The sequence below is a fragment of the Pan paniscus genome, chromosome 3 (genome assembly GCF_029289425.2).
Source record: "Pan paniscus chromosome 3, NHGRI_mPanPan1-v2.0_pri, whole genome shotgun sequence".
In the NCBI taxonomy this organism is placed as follows: domain Eukaryota; kingdom Metazoa; phylum Chordata; class Mammalia; order Primates; family Hominidae; genus Pan; species Pan paniscus.
The window spans coordinates 51,474,897-51,494,678 of NC_073252.2; the positions used below are offsets into that span (position 1 = coordinate 51,474,897).

Consider the following 19,782-nt stretch of genomic DNA (forward strand, 5'->3'; position numbering starts at 1 on the left):
CTATGCATGATTGAGACAATTTCCTTCTTGATCTTCTTGTGTATCATTAATCTCTAGTAACCAAGGTAACCTTGATGCAGTTGTATCCCTTGTAGCCTCAGAGAGCATTACTCACATAGAAATTGAGGCTCTGGTAACTTTGTGCTGTTATCGTCTGTCATATCTGCACAACACTATCCTGAATGGTAAAAGTTTCACTTGGCTCTTAAGACCTTAACCTCAATTTTGAGGACACTCATTTAATAAATATTTGCACTTATCTGCCCCACCGTTCTTAGAACTGAGGATACAGCAGTGAACAACATAGACAAAAATCCTCATCCTCATAAAGCTCACATCCTGGAACTGTTTGTACCTAAATGCTGGGCTCCAGGGATCTGTCACAGGGCAGGTCCACTTGGGGAGCAGTGGCTCTTCTAAGAAACACCAGAAAATACCAAGCCAACTTGGGAAACAGTGCCTGGCTCTGATGGGTTTTGTGAAATATGTAAACCTTGTTGAACTGAAATATTTTAAACACCTAAAACATACTCTTTTGTGCATTAATGATTAAGCACTTCTCTTGCCTACTTCTGTCTGTACCCGCTCCCTATTAGGTTCCACCAGTACTGGGGAGTAGAGGGGACTGGAAGGCAGGAGGTGGAAAGAAGTGCAAGCTATCTGATGGCTAGTCATGTCAGTGTCAACCCAGGGAAGGCTGTTCACCCCGACAGCAGCAACTGGCTCCAGTTTCCTAGAAAAAGTCACTTTGACCCCCATGTAGGTACTGGCTCCAGCCAGATGGAGCCCTCTTTTCAGAGATCTGAACTCCTGCTCCTTAAGCCTCTGCTCTGAGCCTCTGAGGTCCCAACATCAGCCAGGTACGTCCCTCATTCTAGCTTCCAGTTTCTGACAGCCTCAACCTCTTTCCTTTGTTGTCTCAGGTCTGGGGGGTTATACCCTGCATGAATCCTTTTGTTCCCTTTTTGCTTTTTCAGTCCTCTGAAAGGTGTTTAGCAATTCTTTTTTTTTTTTTTTTCCAAGACAAGGTCTCACTCTGTCACGCAGGCTGGAGTGCAGTGGCATGATCAAGGCTTACTGTGGCCTCAATCTCTTAGACTCAAGTGATCCTCCCACTTGAGCCTCCTGAGGAGCTGGGACTATAGGCGTGCACCACCACACCTGGCTAATTTTTGGTATTTTTTATAGAGATGGGGTTTTGTCATGTTGCCTGGGCTGGTCTTAAACTCCTTGGCTCACGCAATCTGCCCACCTCAGCCTCCCAAAATGCCAGGATTACAGGCATGAGCCACTGTGCCCAGCTTAAGCAATTCTTTTGAGATGGAATCTCATTCTGTTGCCCAGGCTGGAGTGCAGTGGCACCATCTCGGCTCACTGTAACCTCTGCGTCCTGGGTTCAAGCAATTCTCCTGCCTCAGCCTCCTGAGTAGCTGGGACTACAGGTGCACGCCACCATGCCTATCTAACTTTTTTTGTATTTTTTAGTAGAGATGGGATTTCACCATATTGGCCAGGCTGGTCTCGAACTCCTGACCTTGTGATCCGCCGACCTCAGCCTCCCAAAGTGCTATGATTACAGGCATGAGTCACCGTGCCCCGCCCTTTAAGCAGTTCTTTATATTACATTCTATCTGTCAAAATACCTAGTGCTGTTTCTGTTTTTCTGATTAGAACCCAATTAGTACATCAATAACAAAATAGTCACCTGTCATTGAGGTATTTACCTTCTAACAAGAATCTCCCAAAGCATCCTCTTTAACACCTACATGAGGACCAATATGTACTCCTTCTTTGGACCTCTCCCACTGCAAAAGCTCCTATGACACAACTGACCTCTGTGAGACACAAACAGAGAAACTGCGGCTCCCTTAAAGTACTTGGAGAGGGTTCTATGGGGCCATTGAATAGTAAAGAATTAGGCTGGTCTTATTCCTGATTCCTGGGAGGTAAACTCTAAATCCTTTGGATTTCCCAAGTCATAGGTGTGTCTTTGTTATTCATGGTTGGTCTCTTGGACTACAGCTCAGTTATGCTAACAATATGACCCAGAATAAAGGCTGGTCACATCAGAAAGATCAACCATATGATTAAAAGGTTGAGGCTTTGAGCCACAATATCAGCCTGACCTCTGGGGAGTGCAGGGGGACTGGTTCAATCACATGAACAATGGTTCAACCAATCATGCTTATATAACGAAACCCCAATAAAAACTAAGGCTACCAATAATCAAGTGAGCTTGCTGGTTGGTAATGATATATCAATGGTCAGGAGAGTGGAAGCTTCCACTGGACCCTTCCAAATATCTCCACATGCAGTCTCCACATTTGATTGGCCCTGATTTGTTTCCTTTATGATAATATCGCATTTGTGAACACAGCACTTTCTTGAGTTCTGTGTCATTCTAGTGTGCTATTCAACCTGAGAGGGTAGTGAGAACCCTGAATTTGTAGCCAGTTGGTTAAAAGCATGTGTAGCCTGAAAACACCTGAGCTTGTGGGCTGGTGTCTGAGGTGAAGGTAGTCTTGTGGGGACTGTGACCTTAACCTGTGAAGTCACACTAACCCTGGGTAGTTACAGTCAGAATTACATTTCTGAGTCTTTCTAATTTTACACAGCCAGCAGACTATTAGGTCTTTAGCTACTTCTATTGAATCCTTATGCTCAACACATCCTCTAAATTAATCTAATTTCCCACACCCCAAATCGTGGATCTAATCTGAGTGATTTTTAACGCCTAAAAATAAAATACGATTTGAGTCTCTTACATTGATGAAAATGGTTAATTCAATTAATGAGAGATTGCTGAGAGCAAAATCCACTGCAGCTGTAATATTATAAATGTAAAGCATTAATGCTATTATTATGTAGCAGTCTCTAGGTCAGATCATATTCCAATGTTTCCTGGAAACTCATAGTCTTTAGCTGATTTTAGAATGTATTCTCGTTTCTGTAAGTCTTGTCTTCTCAAAATGCCTCATGAAGAGATTGAGAGGATTCTAGGAAAAGCAACATTGGCTAAATAAGTGTGAACAGTGGTGAAGGTAAGCAGAAAATAAGACACCTGTATAATAGGCTTGAGAGATCTCCTTCATTTGCCTGCTTGTCCTGGTAGTTAAGATTTCAATCAAGGCATCTTCGTTTGTTCCAGCGCCCTAAAAAGGAAAAGAAAATCTAATTTTTAGAACACTTAAATAACTTAATCTCATGCCTTTTGGTCTTATTATCTTGTTTTATATAGATGAAAGGACACTTTTAAGTAAATCAATACAAGATTCTCTATTGCTCTAAAGTAGTTTTCTATTTTTCCATATATTTTAGTATTAACATAAATCATCTGGAATAAAGTGACATCAAATTTTTCACTCTAGTGTAAAAATCAATGGAATAATTCTAGAAAGAAATAGTATAAAAGAAAAAGCCTGTGTCATTCAAGATTAGAAGTGACAGTCTAACAGGATTAACCCTACCAACATTCAAACATTCCACTATGTTTAGAAAAGGCTCTACAATACTTTTGAATGATTTCATCCTTGCATCACTGTACTGGGTCTATCAGCATGTATCATTCTCTTCATACAGGGAGCTTTTCAAATCTTCAGTAATGTGCATCATGGGCCTGGCTGGCATGGGGACTAATTACCTCTCAGTCCTGTTTATATCAAGGTCACTGAATCACACTGTGACTCCAAGAAAAGTCATATACACTAAGACTTGATCGAATAAGGCCAGTGCAGCATATGAACAGAGACTGAATTCTGTCCCTCTGTAGCAGAGATTCCTAGTTTACCACAGTATCTCTTTTGTCTTTCTTGCTTAGTAATGGAACCCCCAACTTTTAACTTGGTACATAGCTACCCATATAAAGGCTATGTTTCTCATCTTCTTTTACAGTGAAATATGTCCAGTAACTAAACTGTGACCAATGGGATATATGCAGAAGTACCATATGCATGCTCAGGGAGTATCCTTAGAGTGAGGGAGTGAACCCTTCTTTGTCCTTTACTCTTTTGATTTGACTGGAATGAAGACATAATGGCTGAGTCATGAGCTGCCATCTTTAGCCAGGAAGTGAAAACCATGAGTTAAAGATGGCAAAGCCTCAAGATAGAAGGAGACTGAGTCTCTGATAATGGTGGTGCTACCACAGCCTGGATTTCTTTTACGTAAAAGAGAAACTGTTCTAATACTTATTGGTGAATCTAATCCTTACAATTACACCTGCTAAACCCTCCCCATTGGGTAGCCATAGAGAAACAATGCTCAGATTTCACTTCAAGAGAATCAGCTGCAAAGAACGCAGTTAGCTAACAGCCTCCAACTGCCACACCTTTGGATCTACCAGAGTTCACACTGAGGTCATGCCCTCTCCAGGTGGCTGTCAGTCAATGACTGTAAACAACAGGGGTACTGGACTTGCGCCCAACACAGAACTCCTCCAAAGGGCAGTCTTTGCTCAGGGGCTCCCCAACAGCCTACCAAGGTTTTCTCGGAGCTTCACTATGCACTGAGGCTCTTCCTAATCTCAGCCTACTTCCTCTCCTCTCTCCTCTCACAGGGGTCAGGCCTCCACTGCAGTCTGAAGGTTCACCCCACCTACCCTGCTCTTCGCCTCTTTATCCTTCACAGGCGTTTCTCATAATAAATCTCCTGTACATCAAATTCCATCTTGCCATCTGCTTCTCAGATGCCCATATGTCCTCCACAGAAAAGAAGATAACTCCATTCCCTGATGGCAAGGCAGAATACGGCTTATGCCTCAGATCTAGGCTCCCTTCTTTTTCCTCCTTCCTATTAATTAATACGTTGAGCACCCACTTCATTTCAGGAGTTGCTCTAGGAACAGAAGATACAGGCCAAGACCAATGAGGTTCCCTGCCATGGTGGAGGTTTGCCTTTTAGTTAGATGAAAAAAGATAATAAACAAATGGATTTTAAAAATAGAAAAGGCCAGGTGCAGTGGCTTACACCTGTAATTCCAGTACTTTGAGAGGCCAAGGCGGGAGGATTGCTTGACTCAGGAGTTTGAAACCAGCCTGAGCGACATAGCAAGACCCTGTCTCTATAAAAAAAAAAAAATTTAATTAGCCAGGTGTGACGGTGTGTGCCTGCAGTCCCAGCTGCTCAGGAGGCTGAAGTTGGAGGCTTGCCAGGGAGGTTGAGGCTGCAGTGGGCCATAATTGCACCACTTTACTAGAGCCTGGGCAATGAAGCGAGACCTTGTCTCAAAAACAAATAAATAGACAAGATACTTTTAGACAGTAATAAGTGCAGTTAAGAAAATATATTTGAGTGAATTAATGGAAAATGTCTGGAGGAAAAGCATTCCAGATGGAAGAAACATCATGTATAAAGATCTCAAAACAAGAATAAGCTTATGAAGTTCAAGGAGCAGAGAAAAGGCCAGTGTAGCTACATCATTAATGGGTGAGCAGGAGCGGGTATGATGGTCAGTTTTATGTGCCAACTTGGCCAGGCTATAATGCCACTTATTCAATCAAACACTAATCTAGGTGTTGCTGTGAAGGTATTTTGTAGATATAATTTCAGTTTATTATCGATTCACTTTAAGTAAGGGAGATTACCTTTCTCGGCAGACCTGATCCAATCAGTTGAAAAGCCTTAAGACCAGAGGCAAGGCTTCTGTTAAGAAGATTCTTTCTGTGGACAGCAGCTTCAGCTTGTGCCCAAGAGTTCCAGCCTGCCTTTCCTGACAGCCTGCTCTACAGATTTTGAACTTGCCTAACCAGTCCCATAATCATGTAACCAATTCTTCTTTCCTCTTCTTCTTCTTCTTTTTTTTTTTTTTTTGAGACAGGGTCCCAGGCTGGAGTGCAGTGGCACGGTCATGGCTCATTGCAGCCTAGACCTGCTGGGCTTAAGTGATTCTCCCACCTCAGCCTCCCAAATAGCTGGGACTACAGGCATGAGCCACCATGCCTGGCTACTTTTTAAAAATTTTTTGTAGAGACAAGTTCTCACTATGTTGCTCAGTTTGAGGCTGGTTTTGAACTCCTGAGCTCAAGCAATCCCACCATGGCCTCCAATTCTTTCCAATAAATTTTTGTTGTTGTTGTTTTGAGACAGGGTCTCACTGTCACCCAGACTGAAATGCAGTGGCACAATCACAGCTCACTGCAGCCTTGACCTTCTGGGCTCAGGTGATCCTCCCACCATAGCCTCCGAAGTAGCTGGGACTACAGGAATGCACTACTATGCACAGCTAATTTTTTTAAATTTTTTGTAGAGACAGGGTTTCTCCAAGTTGCCCAGGCTGATTTCAAACTCCTGAGCTCAAGCAATCTACCTACCTTGGCCTCCCAAAGTATTGGGATTACAGGCAAGAGCCACAGCACCTGGCCTTACAATAAATCTTTTAATGTCTATTTCCTGCCTATTGGTTCTGCTTCTCTGAGGGAACCCTGACTGATATAAATAGAATTTTAAAAAGTCACAGAGTTAGACAGGAGCTGCACTACGTTGGGTGATGAAAGTCACGATAAGGAGCTTGGATTTTAAGTGTACAAAGCCATTGGAAATTTATGCAGATAAGTAGCATAATCTGATTTTTAAAATAAATTAATAAAAATGATTTTGGCTATTCTGTGTAGAATGAATTTGAGGTGGGCAAAAATGGAGGCAAAGGGACCAGTTAGAAGCCTATTGATATGGACCAGTCAAGAGATGATGGTCGTCAGACTAGAACAGTAGCAATGGATTTTGAGAGAAGTGCACATATTTATAATGGATTTTGAAGTAAAACTAAGGAACTTGCTGATAGATTTGGGAGCTTGGAAGGGTAAGAGAAAACAAGGGCTCAAGGATAATGCTAGGTTTTTAGCTTGAGTGTTGGGGTTAATCATAGCGCTATTTACTTTCAACGATGACAAATTAGAGAACTTGACTCTTCATGTCAAACAAAGGATATGACAAAATTCTTCCAGCCCAGGAACATTTGGGCTTAAGGTTCTATAGCTGTTGCCTATTTCAGAGTCATTCTACCACTGGGAGAGTACAGACTAAAAGGGCATCCAAGTCCACCCATCACAAGTGTGCACTGCAAGAAAGTCACTATTTTTGATGACTTGGTCAAACCCTGGGCAGAAATGGCTTGTGGGGGGCTCATACCTTCATGGATTTCTTTAGCTGCTTTGCATCAAAGACTGCTGGTGGAGTCACTAGGGCCACCATGAGATGCTCAAAGTGGCCAGAGAGATCACCTTTCAAGTCATCTTTCAGCTCCTAAAATCAAAAAACCAAGGGGAAAAATGTGAAATACTTTTTTTCTCTTTCTCTAAAGTCACCTAGTGAAAGATGAACATATGTATCAAAATCAGACAAAACATGTCCATCCACAGGGAATAAACAGAAGTGTTGAAAATATTTCTACGAATATTAATCTGCATTTTCTAATTACTCCCAAATTGTTCTGTTTTGTAGAGGTTTTTTGAAGGAGAGCCAAATGGGAGGATTCCATGAGTGCCACAGTTAGGAACTGTATTCAAATGCATTTCCTAGATCCGCCATGCTTTCAATGCTTAGATTGGGGTAAGGGAAGAGGAAGAGGAACCCTTATAAATTCACGCCCAGCTTCAGTGGGAGGTGCTCTATTCCTCGGTGTCTTGCCTCTCAGTAACTCCCAAAGAGCTCCAAGAGGAAGGGGAAGGGAGGACAGTGGCTGGTCATTTGTCTCTGGTGAGAATGTGGAACTAGGTGGCAGCAGAAGCAATTTTCTGGCAACAAGTAAAGAAAAAAAACCCTAAGTGTGGCAATATATTAGACTTATTTTTTCTGACAAATAATAATTGTACTTATTCATAAGGTACATAGTGATGTTTCAATACATATAATGTATGGTAATCAGATCAGGGTAATTGCATACCCATCATCTCAAACATGTAACTATTTTTTATTTTAGGAATATTCAATATCCTCCTTCTAGCTATTTGAAACTATATTATTGTTAACTATAGTCATCCTACAGGGCGATGGAACACTAGAACTTAGCCTCTTACAGACATTACCTATTGATATTGTTTTGAGCACTGTTTTCACACCTAAGTACAGTCCATCTCCCCTGCTTAAAGAGGGGTAACAGGGTTTCTATTTTCAATATTCAACGGCATAATACTGAATAATGTTTGTTCCTGCTCCTGATTATTTTCAGCTCTGAAATAGAGGCTGGTAGCCTCTGAGCCTGCTGAAACGCTGTGGGCACAGATTGACACAACCACACTCCTGGGGGGTGCAGTAGTGGCATGTTCCTGCTGAAACAAATGGGATGGCATTCAGTGTTATCAACTCTGCTTTAATTGTCACAGTGTTTTTTCCCTCTGTAAATGGTAAATTTCACTACCATCTGTCCTCAATCCAAGCCACTGCAGCTGAATCTTATTTCACAGCTCTCATCCTATTCCACTGTGAGAAATGGTTGTTCCCCTCCACCTCCATCTTTCTTCCATATTTTGGAAATACTGAAAGGCCAATAGATCATTCACCTTCTCTATATGTGAAAGTGTTGTCTTGCCCAGAAGCTAGGCAATTCATTCAATTCAACAAATGTTTTCTGGGCACCTGCTCTGTGCTAGTCCTTTAAAGGTAAGTTAGACAAAGTCCTTATCCTAAGGCATTCTGCCCTCATGGGTAAAACAGAAATATTCAAAGATAATATTTCAATATAATATGTTATCTGATAAAGGGAGCTCAGAAAAGGGTGTCTTAATGGAGCCTGGGGGCCTGGAGAACACTCCCAGGAGGTAATTCCTGAGGTGCCTGTGGATGGACACTAGACCCTCTCAACAGTTGGCTGGGTCTGTTTGTACCTTTTCCCTCCACAGTTCATTATCTACAGCAGCCAAAATAATCCTTTAAAAATAAAAACTGCAGTATATTATTCCTCTGCTTACAAACCTCCAGTGGTTCCCTGTAGCCCTTAGAATAAAATCTAAACCCTACCAAGACCCAAGGCTTAGCATGTTCTCAACCTGTCGCCAGCCTCATCTCTTTCTTCTGCCCCCTTCACTTTCTACATTCCTGCCATATTGGAATTCTTTATTTCTCATATATTCCCAGTTTCTTTTTGCTTCAGGGCTTTTATATTTGCTGTACCTTAAATACTATCTGATGAAGCAGGGCAGAACCCCTAGTATTGTTTAGGCTTAGTGGCGAGTAAGGTAACAACCCCTCACTGACATTCCTTCATCACCCTATCTGCAGGAGCCAGTCACCAGTCACTGTCTATCATATCAACCATTTTAATTCTTTCATATCACTTATCATATCTGAATTATTTTTATTTGTTTATTATATTCTAATAGAATGTTAGCTCCATGAAAGAAGGCAGGATGTGCTTTTTATACCAGTCTATTTTCAATGTCTAGGATATCTCCTAACACAGATTAGTACTCAGAAATAGACATTGGACAAATAAACTGTATAGCAAAGACCAAGTCTTACTTTTACTTTTTCCTTTTTTTTTTTTTTTTTTTTGAGACGGAATCTTGCTCTGTTTCCAGGCTGGATCAATCTCGGCTCACTGAAGACTCCGCCTCCCGGGTTCAAGCAATTCTCCTGCCTCAGCCCTCAGCCTCCCGAGTAGCTGGGATTACAGGCATGTGCCATCACACCAGGCTAATTTCAGTATTTTTAGTAGAAATGGGGTTTCACCATGTTGGCCAGGCTGGTCTCAAACTCCTGATCTCAGGTGATCCACCCGCCTCAGCCTCCCAAAGTTACTTGTTCTTATATAGTTTCTGGTAATTACTAAATTTTCTTTGCTGAATGAATTAAACCTATAACTACATAAATATTTTAAAATTAAAAGAGAAATAAAAGGTTATCTAAGACAGAATTAGTCAGATAGTTTCCCTAGTAATTCTTTGTTGTGGAGGGCTGCCTTGCGCATTCTCAGATGCTTGTAGCATCCCTGACCTATGCCTACTACATGCTAGAAGTACCCCCCACCATCCTGTTTGTGATCATCAGAACGTCTCCATTCATCCCAAATGTCCCCTGGGGAGCAAAATCACTTCTGGTTTAGAACCCACTGGGCTAAGGCAAACCTTATCCTACAGGTGAAGAAACTGAGGCCCAGAAAAACCAAGTAACATGCCCAAAGCCAGTCAGCTAGTTCAAGGCAAAACCACGACTCAGATTCCAGGCTCCTGACTGGATGCACAGGGCATCTTCTATTACATTCAGCCTGAAACAGAAGACTGTGGGCATAACCATGTGGGAGCAACCATGGTACATTAATGATCTCTTTACTGCCTGTCATGTTAACGTGACCTTACCTTTCCATATGCTGCTTGATATTCCTTAACAATCAGCTGCCGCTGTGCATTTGACCTCTCAGTCAGAATGCTGATGAGCATTTTCTCATCGGTTCCTAAATGAAACAAAAGTTATTTTACTCAATATTTATGCTCAATATTTGTCTTGAACAAAAGCAAAATGATCAATGGCCTGAGACAAATGCAGAGAGTAAGGCATTTTAATTTCTAGCATCTTATCTGGTTGGAATTTTATTTATTTATTTTTTTATTTATTTTGTTTGCCTGCGTTTTGGAAAAAAAAGTTAACTTTATTTGGATAGTTTTGGGGGAAGGAAACAATCATTGTCTAAATACTCCTTTCTGTACATCAGACAAAAGAACCTACTACTTTTGAACTTGACTTTTTTACCTTTATGAGGTTTGGTTACTGTCTTATTGCCTTTTATCTCTCTCCCATACTTGATATCAAAATATTTCTTCCTCTGGAAAACAGGAACCAACACTTATTGAAAATCTGCCCTGCATGAAACAGCCTTTTATTCATTGCCATAGTTAATATTCACAGGGGCCCGCTGTATTAAAGATGAAGACACGAACTTATCTTCCTTGCCAAAGTCACACAACTGCTGAGTGGTCCAGCAAGAAGTTGAACCCAAATCTCTGACCCCAAAACATATATTTCTATCTTTGGTCCACATCTCTCTCATGCATTTCTTCCACATCTCTCTCTCCCTCCCTCCCTCCCTTCCTTCTTTCCTCCCTCCCTCCCTTCCTCCCTCTCTCCCTCCTTCCCTCCCTCCCTCCCTCCCTTTCTCTCTCTCTCTCTCTCTCTCTCTCTCTCTCGCTCTCTCTCTCCCCCCCGCCCTTTCTCTCTCTCTCGTTGCCCAGGCTGCAGTGCAATGGCACGATCTCGGCTCACTGCAACCACCACCTCCCGGGTTCAAGCAATTCTCCTGCCTCAGTCTCCCAAGTAGCTGGGATTACAGGCATGTGCAATCATGCCCAGCTAATTTTTTTTTTAATTTAGTAGAGATGGGGTTTCACCATGTTGATCAGGCTGGTCTCGAACTCCTGACCTCAGGTGATCCACCCGCCTCAGCCTTCCAAAGTGCCGGGATTTCAGGGGTAAGCCACCGTACCCGGCCTCTCTCATAAATTTCAAACCCATATACAAAATGAATTGTTTGTAAGCAAAAGGTAACATCAGGCCAGAGCTGATGCTGGCCTGCCTAAGAATGACCTCAAGGTCATTCTTATCTTGGTGACTACAGTAGTAAGAAAAACGTGGAAAGTTGTGTCTAATTAATTTCCCAACCCACGATGATACCTGGTTTGGGAAGCTGTGAATTGTCTTGCAGGCCTAGAGCATGCATGACTAGAGAGGTATAAAAGAGCGCCTGGAACTCAATGCTCAACTTCTTTGTGTCAAGGTGACACTCACAGACCTCATCTACACACTTCCGTGGCAGTGGTACATAGCTTACATCAATGATGAAGCAAAAGCTTCTGTGTACTTGGTTAGCTGCTGGGCCTCCCAATGAAAGATGCCGCCTTTCTGTGTCTTTGGTTTTGTATTCTTACACATAGTTAAATAAATACTGAATCAGATTAAAGTGTATTTGCGCTCTGTGGGACTGAGCACCAATTTGGTGCTGTGTATTGTACCCAGCATCTGTGTCAGTACACCACCGGCCACCACAACTGCACAAGTATCTGAAACTCAGCACATTCTGGGTGGAATTTATTGTATTTCCTCTCCGACTTGTCTTTCTTTCTATGTTCCCTCATCCACAACTATGGATATAGTCATCCAGGCAAAAATCCTGGGAATCATCTCAGATTACTTTCTTTATCGTATTCTCTATATTATAGCAATTATCTGCATCTCTTAAATTTGTCGTCTCCTCTGCATGCCCTCTGCCCCTGTGTCCTTATCATATTTTACCTGGATAACCTAAATCACCTCCTAATGTGACCCCCATATAATTATTCCTGTAAACTACTGCCTAAGTAAATGTTTAAAAATACAATCTGATCATGTCATCCCCTTGGCTAAAATTCTAATGGCTCTTTGTAATCTTCAGGATGAAGTTTAAGCCCCTTAGCTCATATGTCAGCTCATTATGATCTCTCCTGCCTTATGTCTTTGTTCTCATTTTCTACCCCCTCTCTGCATCTCTATAACCTATGCACCTAGACTACAGCTATACCAAACTACCTGCAGTTATGTGTAGTTTGTATGCCTGGCAGTTTCTCATCTCTTATTTTTAAACATGCTCAAGATCAAAAACTAAGCCAAGATGCCTCAGGTTCAGAGACTGTGTCTGACCTATCCCTAATGCAAACACCATTATGATACCTCATTCTGAACTCAGAACCTATCAGAAGTGGTGCTCATAAACAATAACCTCCTTCTTAAAGAAGGCCTGTAAGCCAAAGTGCAAATTCATGAAGAAACATAATGTTTAAAAAGAGGTGACAGAATTTAAAGACTATTAACCTCATGAAACAGTCTATTCAACACTAGATATAAATAGGGCAATCAGGCTGGGTGCAGTGACTCACATCTATAATCCCAGGACTTTGGGAGGACAAGGCAGAAGGATTACTTGAGCCCAGGAGTCCAAGACTAGCGTGGGCAACATAGCAAGACCCTGTCACTACAGAAAATTTAAAAATTAGGTACACATTGTGATGAGCACCTGTAGTCCTAGCAACACCAGAGGCTGAGGCCATAGGATCCCTTGAGCCCAGGAGTTTGAGGCTGCAGTGGGCTATGATCATATCACTGCATTCGAGCCTAGGTGACAGAGCAAGCCTTTCTCTCTTAAAAAAAAAAAATAGGGAAATCAAGAGATAAATGAAGAAATAACTTACATTGAAAAATGGAAAAAAATAAACCTCAAACAGGCAGAAAAAACATAATATTATATTGATATAAAGTTCTAATATATTTATGGAATTTGACAAGCTGATTTTAAAATTCATAGAGGAGGGCAAAGAGCCAAGAAAGACCTTGCCCAGTAGATATTTAGTGTCATTATAAAATCCTAATAATTGTGACAATGTGGTGTTGGGAGGGCCAAATAGATAAATGAAGCATAACAGAGAAGAGAAAAATAGGGAAGCATAAAACAGAGGTGATATTATGTACAAATCAGTGTGAAAAGGAAGAGCTCTTCAATACATTGTTCTGGGACAATTAAATGTCCACATGAAATAGAATAAAATGAGACACCTTTAAATACCATCCATGAACACTAATTCCATGTAGATTTAAGATCATAATACGAAAAATAAAATTTCAAAACTTTGAAAAAAAAGTAGGAGAATATCTATCTTTATGACTTCATTATAGAAAAGATTCAATAAACATAAATCCTGGACAAAAATATTGGTAAACTTGATTTCACTAAAATTTAAAACTTCTATGCAATAAAAATTACTGTAACCAATTGTATTAATCCATTTCACGTTGTTGATAAAGACATACCCTAGACTGGGCAATTTATGAAGGAACTCTTTAATGGAGAACTCACAGTTCCATGTGGCTGGGGAAGCCTCACAATCATGGTGGAAGGGAAGGAGGAGCAAGTCACATCTTACGTGGATGGTGGCAGGCAAGGAGAGAGCTTGTGCAGGGAAACTCCACCTTATAAAGCCATCAGATCTTGTGAGACTTATTCACTATCATGAGAACAGCACGGGAAAGACCTGTCCCCATGATTCAATCATCTCCCACCAGGTCCCTCCCACAACACGTGGGAATTATGGAAGCTACAAGATGAGATTTGGGTGGGGACACAGGGCCAAACCATGTCACCAATGTTAAAAAAAAAAACCGTAAACTTATAGGAAATATTTTCATGGCTTGTAATATTTTTTAAAAAGTCTGTATTGAGGAATTATAAAAAAACTCTTGCCAATCATAAAGAAGACAAACCAACTGAAAAAAATAGATAAAATATATTTTATATTTTATTGACATATGAAAGTGGAAGCAGATGTACAAGTGAGGATGCTTAACTCCATCAGTCATTGGAGTAGAGACAGGAAACAAACACACATGCAGTATAAGATACTGTTTAGACACACTTAATTAGAAAAATGGAATAGTCTTACTATAGCAAGTGTTGGTGAGAATATGGAGCAAAAGGAAGTCTTGTACATTGCTGAAAGGAATGCTAATTTCTGCATTCATTTCAGAGAGCAGTATGGCAAAATTTCTAGTTGATTTGAAGAGAAGCATCCCCATCAATGTGGAAATTCCAGTTCTTGTCATATTCTAGAGAAATGCTAGCAAATATGCACAATGAGACATAAGAGGAATATTCATTGCAGCATTTTTATATTGCAATATAAAAGAATTGTAGGCAATTTAAATGTTCCATCAATATTCCCATCTTCTGATATAGTGATGCAATAGACTACCATGCAGTTAAAATTAATGCACTAGAGCTCACCATATCAACATGGATAAATCCCAAAAACATAATGTTAAGAGACAAAAACATATTGCAGAAGAATGTATACAGTATGATTTCATTTTATGCTGTTTGAGACCATGCATAACAATATGTACATGTATATGTAGTTATGGTATTAAAAGTTTCATGGGAATGAACTCTAATTTGGGATGGTGTTTATCTCTAGGGAAAGGGGCAAGAGTGAAATCCAGGAAGAACTGATGGGATTGTATTGGGTTTTTTTGTTGTTGTTGTTTTGTTTTTGAAATAGACTCTCACTCTGTCATCCAGGCTGGAGTGCAGTGGCACAATCACAGCTCAGGGCAGCCTCAACCTCCCTGGCTCAAAGTATCCCCCTACCTCAGCCTCCCAAGTAGCTGTGATCACAAGCCCAAGCCACTAAGCCCAGCTAATTTTTTGAGTTTTTTTGTAGAGAAGGGCCCTCCTTATATTGCCAGGCTGGTGTTGAACTCCTGGGCTCTAGTGATCCTCCTGCCTCCCCCTCCCAAAGTGCTGGGATCAGAGGCATGAGCCACCATGCCCAACCAAGGGGGCCATATTTGTAATGATTTATTATGATAATTATTATTGTTGTTGGTGGCAGTGGTGGTGGTGGTTAGATAGGACTAATACAGGATGGTCACAGGAGAACAGAAAATTCCAGGCAGCAGTTTCACATGACTAGCAAAGGGAAACTGTTGAAATAGCTGCAGAAACTAGGGGCTGATATGACCCTGAAAACCCATAGTGTGGATCAAGCTGGCTAAGACCCACTGGACACAACATGGTGCTGGATTTGACCTAGGATTCTCCTAGGATCTCATTATATGCTAATTAGCATACTCAATCACACACCCACCAGTGCCATGGCAGTTCTGGAAACACCAACATTTGGTGTAAAAAGGGGTGGCACTACAGTTCCAAGAAATCACCTTTTTCCCAGAATCTTCATGACTATTCCAACCCTTGGTTAAAGAAACCCATAAAGGCAACAGCCCCAAACCCCCTTGTGCACGACTGTCTCTTGAGTACACTCACACTCCCCTTTCCTGAGTGTGTATTTTTCACTTTGCAATAAATCTCTGTGTTTTCGGTATTTTTTGACCCATCCTTGAATTTCTTCTCTAGATGGTGTCAAGAGTCTGGATACCAGCCAGGGTTGAGATTCCTCCGGCATTTGGGGATCTCCCCTAGACCACTAGTATCAGTGGTAATTTTTAATATTAAGTAAATATGATAAATGTTAAGATTTAATAAAACTGGGTTCTGTATATATTTCCTCATTGTTTCACAATTTTAGAAAATTCCTGACAATTTATCAAATTGAGTAAGCCAATCTGAGCAAACTGAACTTTGAGATTGTAACTTGCCTGATTTGCTTCAACATTAAGAAAGGAATTGTAAAATATCACTCACCAATTCCTTTGATTGCTTTCTGAATAGCTTCAGCATCCACTGATGGGCTAAAGTCTGGATAATCTCTTACTGTTCCTCGGTGTCCAACCTAGAAGGAAATATTTGAAAGTCCCATTGGTTCAAAATGACATCTTTCTTGTATTACATATGCATATTCCTTCATGCATATGAGAGGCATATGACAAACCCATAATTCGCACACCTTCCCACCACTTCAGGAGTGGCTCTGAAATTGCCTTTGGAAAATTATGACAGTAAGAGAAATCTGACATGGTTGACTCCATCTTGCTTCTAGCCTCACAGGCTGGCTGTCTTTGCTCATTCCTGGGTGTGGGGCAAACTAACTTCAGGAGGAATTTAGTTTATAGTTTAAATGATACTAGCTCTTCCCAAAAGCTAAACTACTCTTGTAAAATTAATGAAAGTCTACCAAGTTAGGAGGATGAGAGGGGCCTGAATTTTACTAAGATGTAGGCATAGTTACATAATTACCTGCCATTATTCTGGAGGTCACAATATTTGCAACCTCCCCAATTACTCTTGCAGATAGCATCACTATTATAGAACCTACAGTTGGCCTTTTGAGAAGTCTTTTAGGCTTTTGCATTTCTGACTACTGGACAGCCCCACCCAGACCAGCAACTCCTTTGGTGGCCCCCACTTAGAAGCAGACTCAGCCTACAAGGACTGTTTTCTATACCCCTATAATTACATCTCCAACCAATCAGCATGCCCCTTCCCTAGCCCCCTGCCCTCCATTTTAACCTTGAAAAACCCCTAACTTTTGAGCCTTCAGGGAGATTGATTTGAGTAATAACTCTGTCTCCCACATGGTGTGGCTAGCCTGGCATCAATTAAACTTTTTCTTTACTGCAATGCGATGGTCTCAGTGGACTGATTTTGTCTGCGCAGTGAGCAGGAAGAACCCATCTGGCAGTTACAGTTCAAGTGATGGTCTACCCCCCAGACACAGGGAATATGATATCTACCCCATATCTCAGGAGTCCTCTTTTTCTTTTGTGTAACAAATTACAAATATGAAACATTGGTTCTCCAGAGCAGTCAGTTGTGTTAATCTTGGTGACACTGAAGAAAATTTGTTTTAAAGTAGCATTTGCAGGAGAGCAACAAGAAAGCTGAAATTTCCTAAATCTTCTAATTTTTCAAGTGATAATTCAAAGCTCATCATGGCATCTCGCACAGAAGTAACTGTGGTTTACAGACTTCAAGATGTTTTAATTAGTGTTGACCATTGTCCTTGGGGAATCCCAGACTAAATGATCCATAAATGAAAACCCCCTTAAGACTGTCTGTTCTTAAGCTTTGTTTAATGAATGTGCAATTAGAAGACCTTCTAAAAGCTCTACTGACATCATAGATCTTCAGGAATTGCAAGGAAGTAAAAAATGCCACACTACTAATTTTAAGCATGTAAATTAGAAGCATGTCAGTAAGCTGGGAAAGACCATAATACAGAAAAAATATTTTAAAATTGCTTATGAGACTAAAGAAGGACAGCCACAAAGATGTTGAGAAAAATCAAAGTAAATGTAGATTTATGTGGTAGTTCCTAACTTCTTGAATAAAAATCTGTCTTTACAGTAATAATATTTCCTTTTAAACAGCATTTTTCTATCCTGTTACTGAATAGTATTGGCTCTGTTGTCTTGTATTAACATGGGTTCATTTTGGCTCTCTTGAAGGGTTTAATATTTTCATGAAAGGACATTATCTGTCACATTAAAGTGAATGGAAAATTAGTGTTCTGGCACAGTAAAATATGATAGTCTGCTGATTCATTAGATTAGATTGAATAATTGATTTCAATACACTCAAACACTGTTTAATCTTATAGCATCTAAAATAAGAACTTTAGAACCTAGAAAATAATTGCAAGTTAGAAACTAGTTGTGAATGTTCCTGACCTGAAGATACCTGTAACAAACCAGTCACTTTAGTCTGGGCATGGTGGCTCACTCTTGTACTCCCAGGTCTTTCGGGGGCCAAAGACAGAGGATCATTTGAGCCCAGGAGTTCAGGGCCAGCCTGGGCAACACAGTAAGACCCTGTCTCTACAAAATATTAAAAAATTACCAGGTGTGGTGGTGTGCAGGTGTGGTCCCAGCTACTTGAGAGGCTGAGGTGGGAGGACCACTTGAGCCCAGAAGGTCAAGGCTGCAGTGAGCTGTGATTGTGTCACTGCACTGTAGTCTAGGTGACAGAGTGAGACCGTGTCTCACAAAAAAAAAGAAAGAAAGAAAGAAAGAAAAGAAATTAGTCACTTTAATATAATTTTTGATGAATTCTCTTTCTCCAAGGCTTGATAAATATTTTATGGATTCACAGAGCCAACTGGCTTCATTTCACTTCTATCCACCTAGGAACTTTTGTGTTGATCTTATCTGTCCACCTTCCAGTGTCTGGCATTGTAAAAGAACTACCCCAATGTTAGATTGTTTGAATGCTTCATGCCCAGCACACTTTACATGCTAGGCACTTTATATATGTTAATTATAATCTGCATAACAGCCCCAATAAATGAGAGTGAGCAATTTCACATAAACAGCACCAAGATTTAAGAAGACCAGAGAATTTGATCAAGTCTACACAGCTAGTTGCAGGCAGAGGTTGAATTTAAAAGCAAACTAGACTATTCCAGACCATTCCTGGTGTTTCATGAAGTGCAGTCTCTGTACCACCTGGAGTGATACTTTAAATGTATATGACCAGGACCCACCTTCTATATACTGAATCATATGTTTTAGAGATGGGGTGCTAAATTCTACATGTGTAAGAAGCTCCCAGGTGATTCTGTGCCATGCAGATATTGACATGGCTGATTCTAAATATAAAAAGACAAAATTGTGGTCAGATCCCAGTTGTTCATGCATCATGAAAACTCAGGGTTTGCACTCCAGCTGTGAACTTTTCACTGGCCTTTACCACTTACACATCAAAATATGCTAAAATGCCAATGCACAGAATTAGAGAAGGAGGAAATTCCCAATTTATTATGCAATTTAGTACTTAGCAAGAATTAAATGGGGGAGGAATAACTTGTTTAATTACAAGGGGGGAAGAAAGTACACATACACACACCCCAGCTTGAAAAAGGGCTTGGGAATTCTGAAGTGGAATTTTAGTGAAATATTTAAAACTGCTTCCATTATTTAAATGAATGGCATTATTCATTTGATAGACTTGGTTGCCCAAATCATTCAGAAATATTACATGACTTACAAAATAATCTTACAATCAAAGATTAATGAAATCTTTTAAAACTAATACATGAACAAAGTGATTTACAAACATTTAACTCTTACAAGGGCCTTCATGAGGTGAATTTTATTATTTCTAATTGAAAATGGAAGAAACCCAGTCTCACAGAGATTATTTGCTTAAAAGAGCTCTGCTAATAAGGACAGCCCCAGGACTCAAACCCATCACCTTATGACTAAAATGCCCCCTGCTCTATGTCACATCACAATGCCTCGGGGGAGTTCATCTTAGTGGTTCTCAAAGTGTGGTTCCTGAAGCAGCTGCATCAGCATCACCCGGGAATGTGACAGAAATGCAAATTCTCAGGCCCAACCCCAGTGTTCCTGAACCAACAACTGCCCGGCCAGGAT

General features: G+C 40.7%; 1 protein-coding gene across 1 annotated transcript in view; it reads right to left on the reverse strand.

Annotated features, from left to right (window-relative positions):
* Positions 1-19,782, reverse strand: part of ANXA3 (annexin A3) — a 58,774-nt gene that overhangs the window by 20,932 nt on the left and 18,060 nt on the right. The window contains exons 3-6 of the mRNA XM_003832279.5: positions 16,154-16,241; positions 10,290-10,384; positions 7,126-7,239; positions 3,062-3,152 (exon numbers count right to left, since the gene is read on the reverse strand). Of these exons, the coding sequence (XP_003832327.2) occupies positions 3,062-3,152; positions 7,126-7,239; positions 10,290-10,384; positions 16,154-16,241 (388 nt within the window). The remainder of the gene's footprint in view (positions 1-3,061; positions 3,153-7,125; positions 7,240-10,289; positions 10,385-16,153; positions 16,242-19,782) is intronic.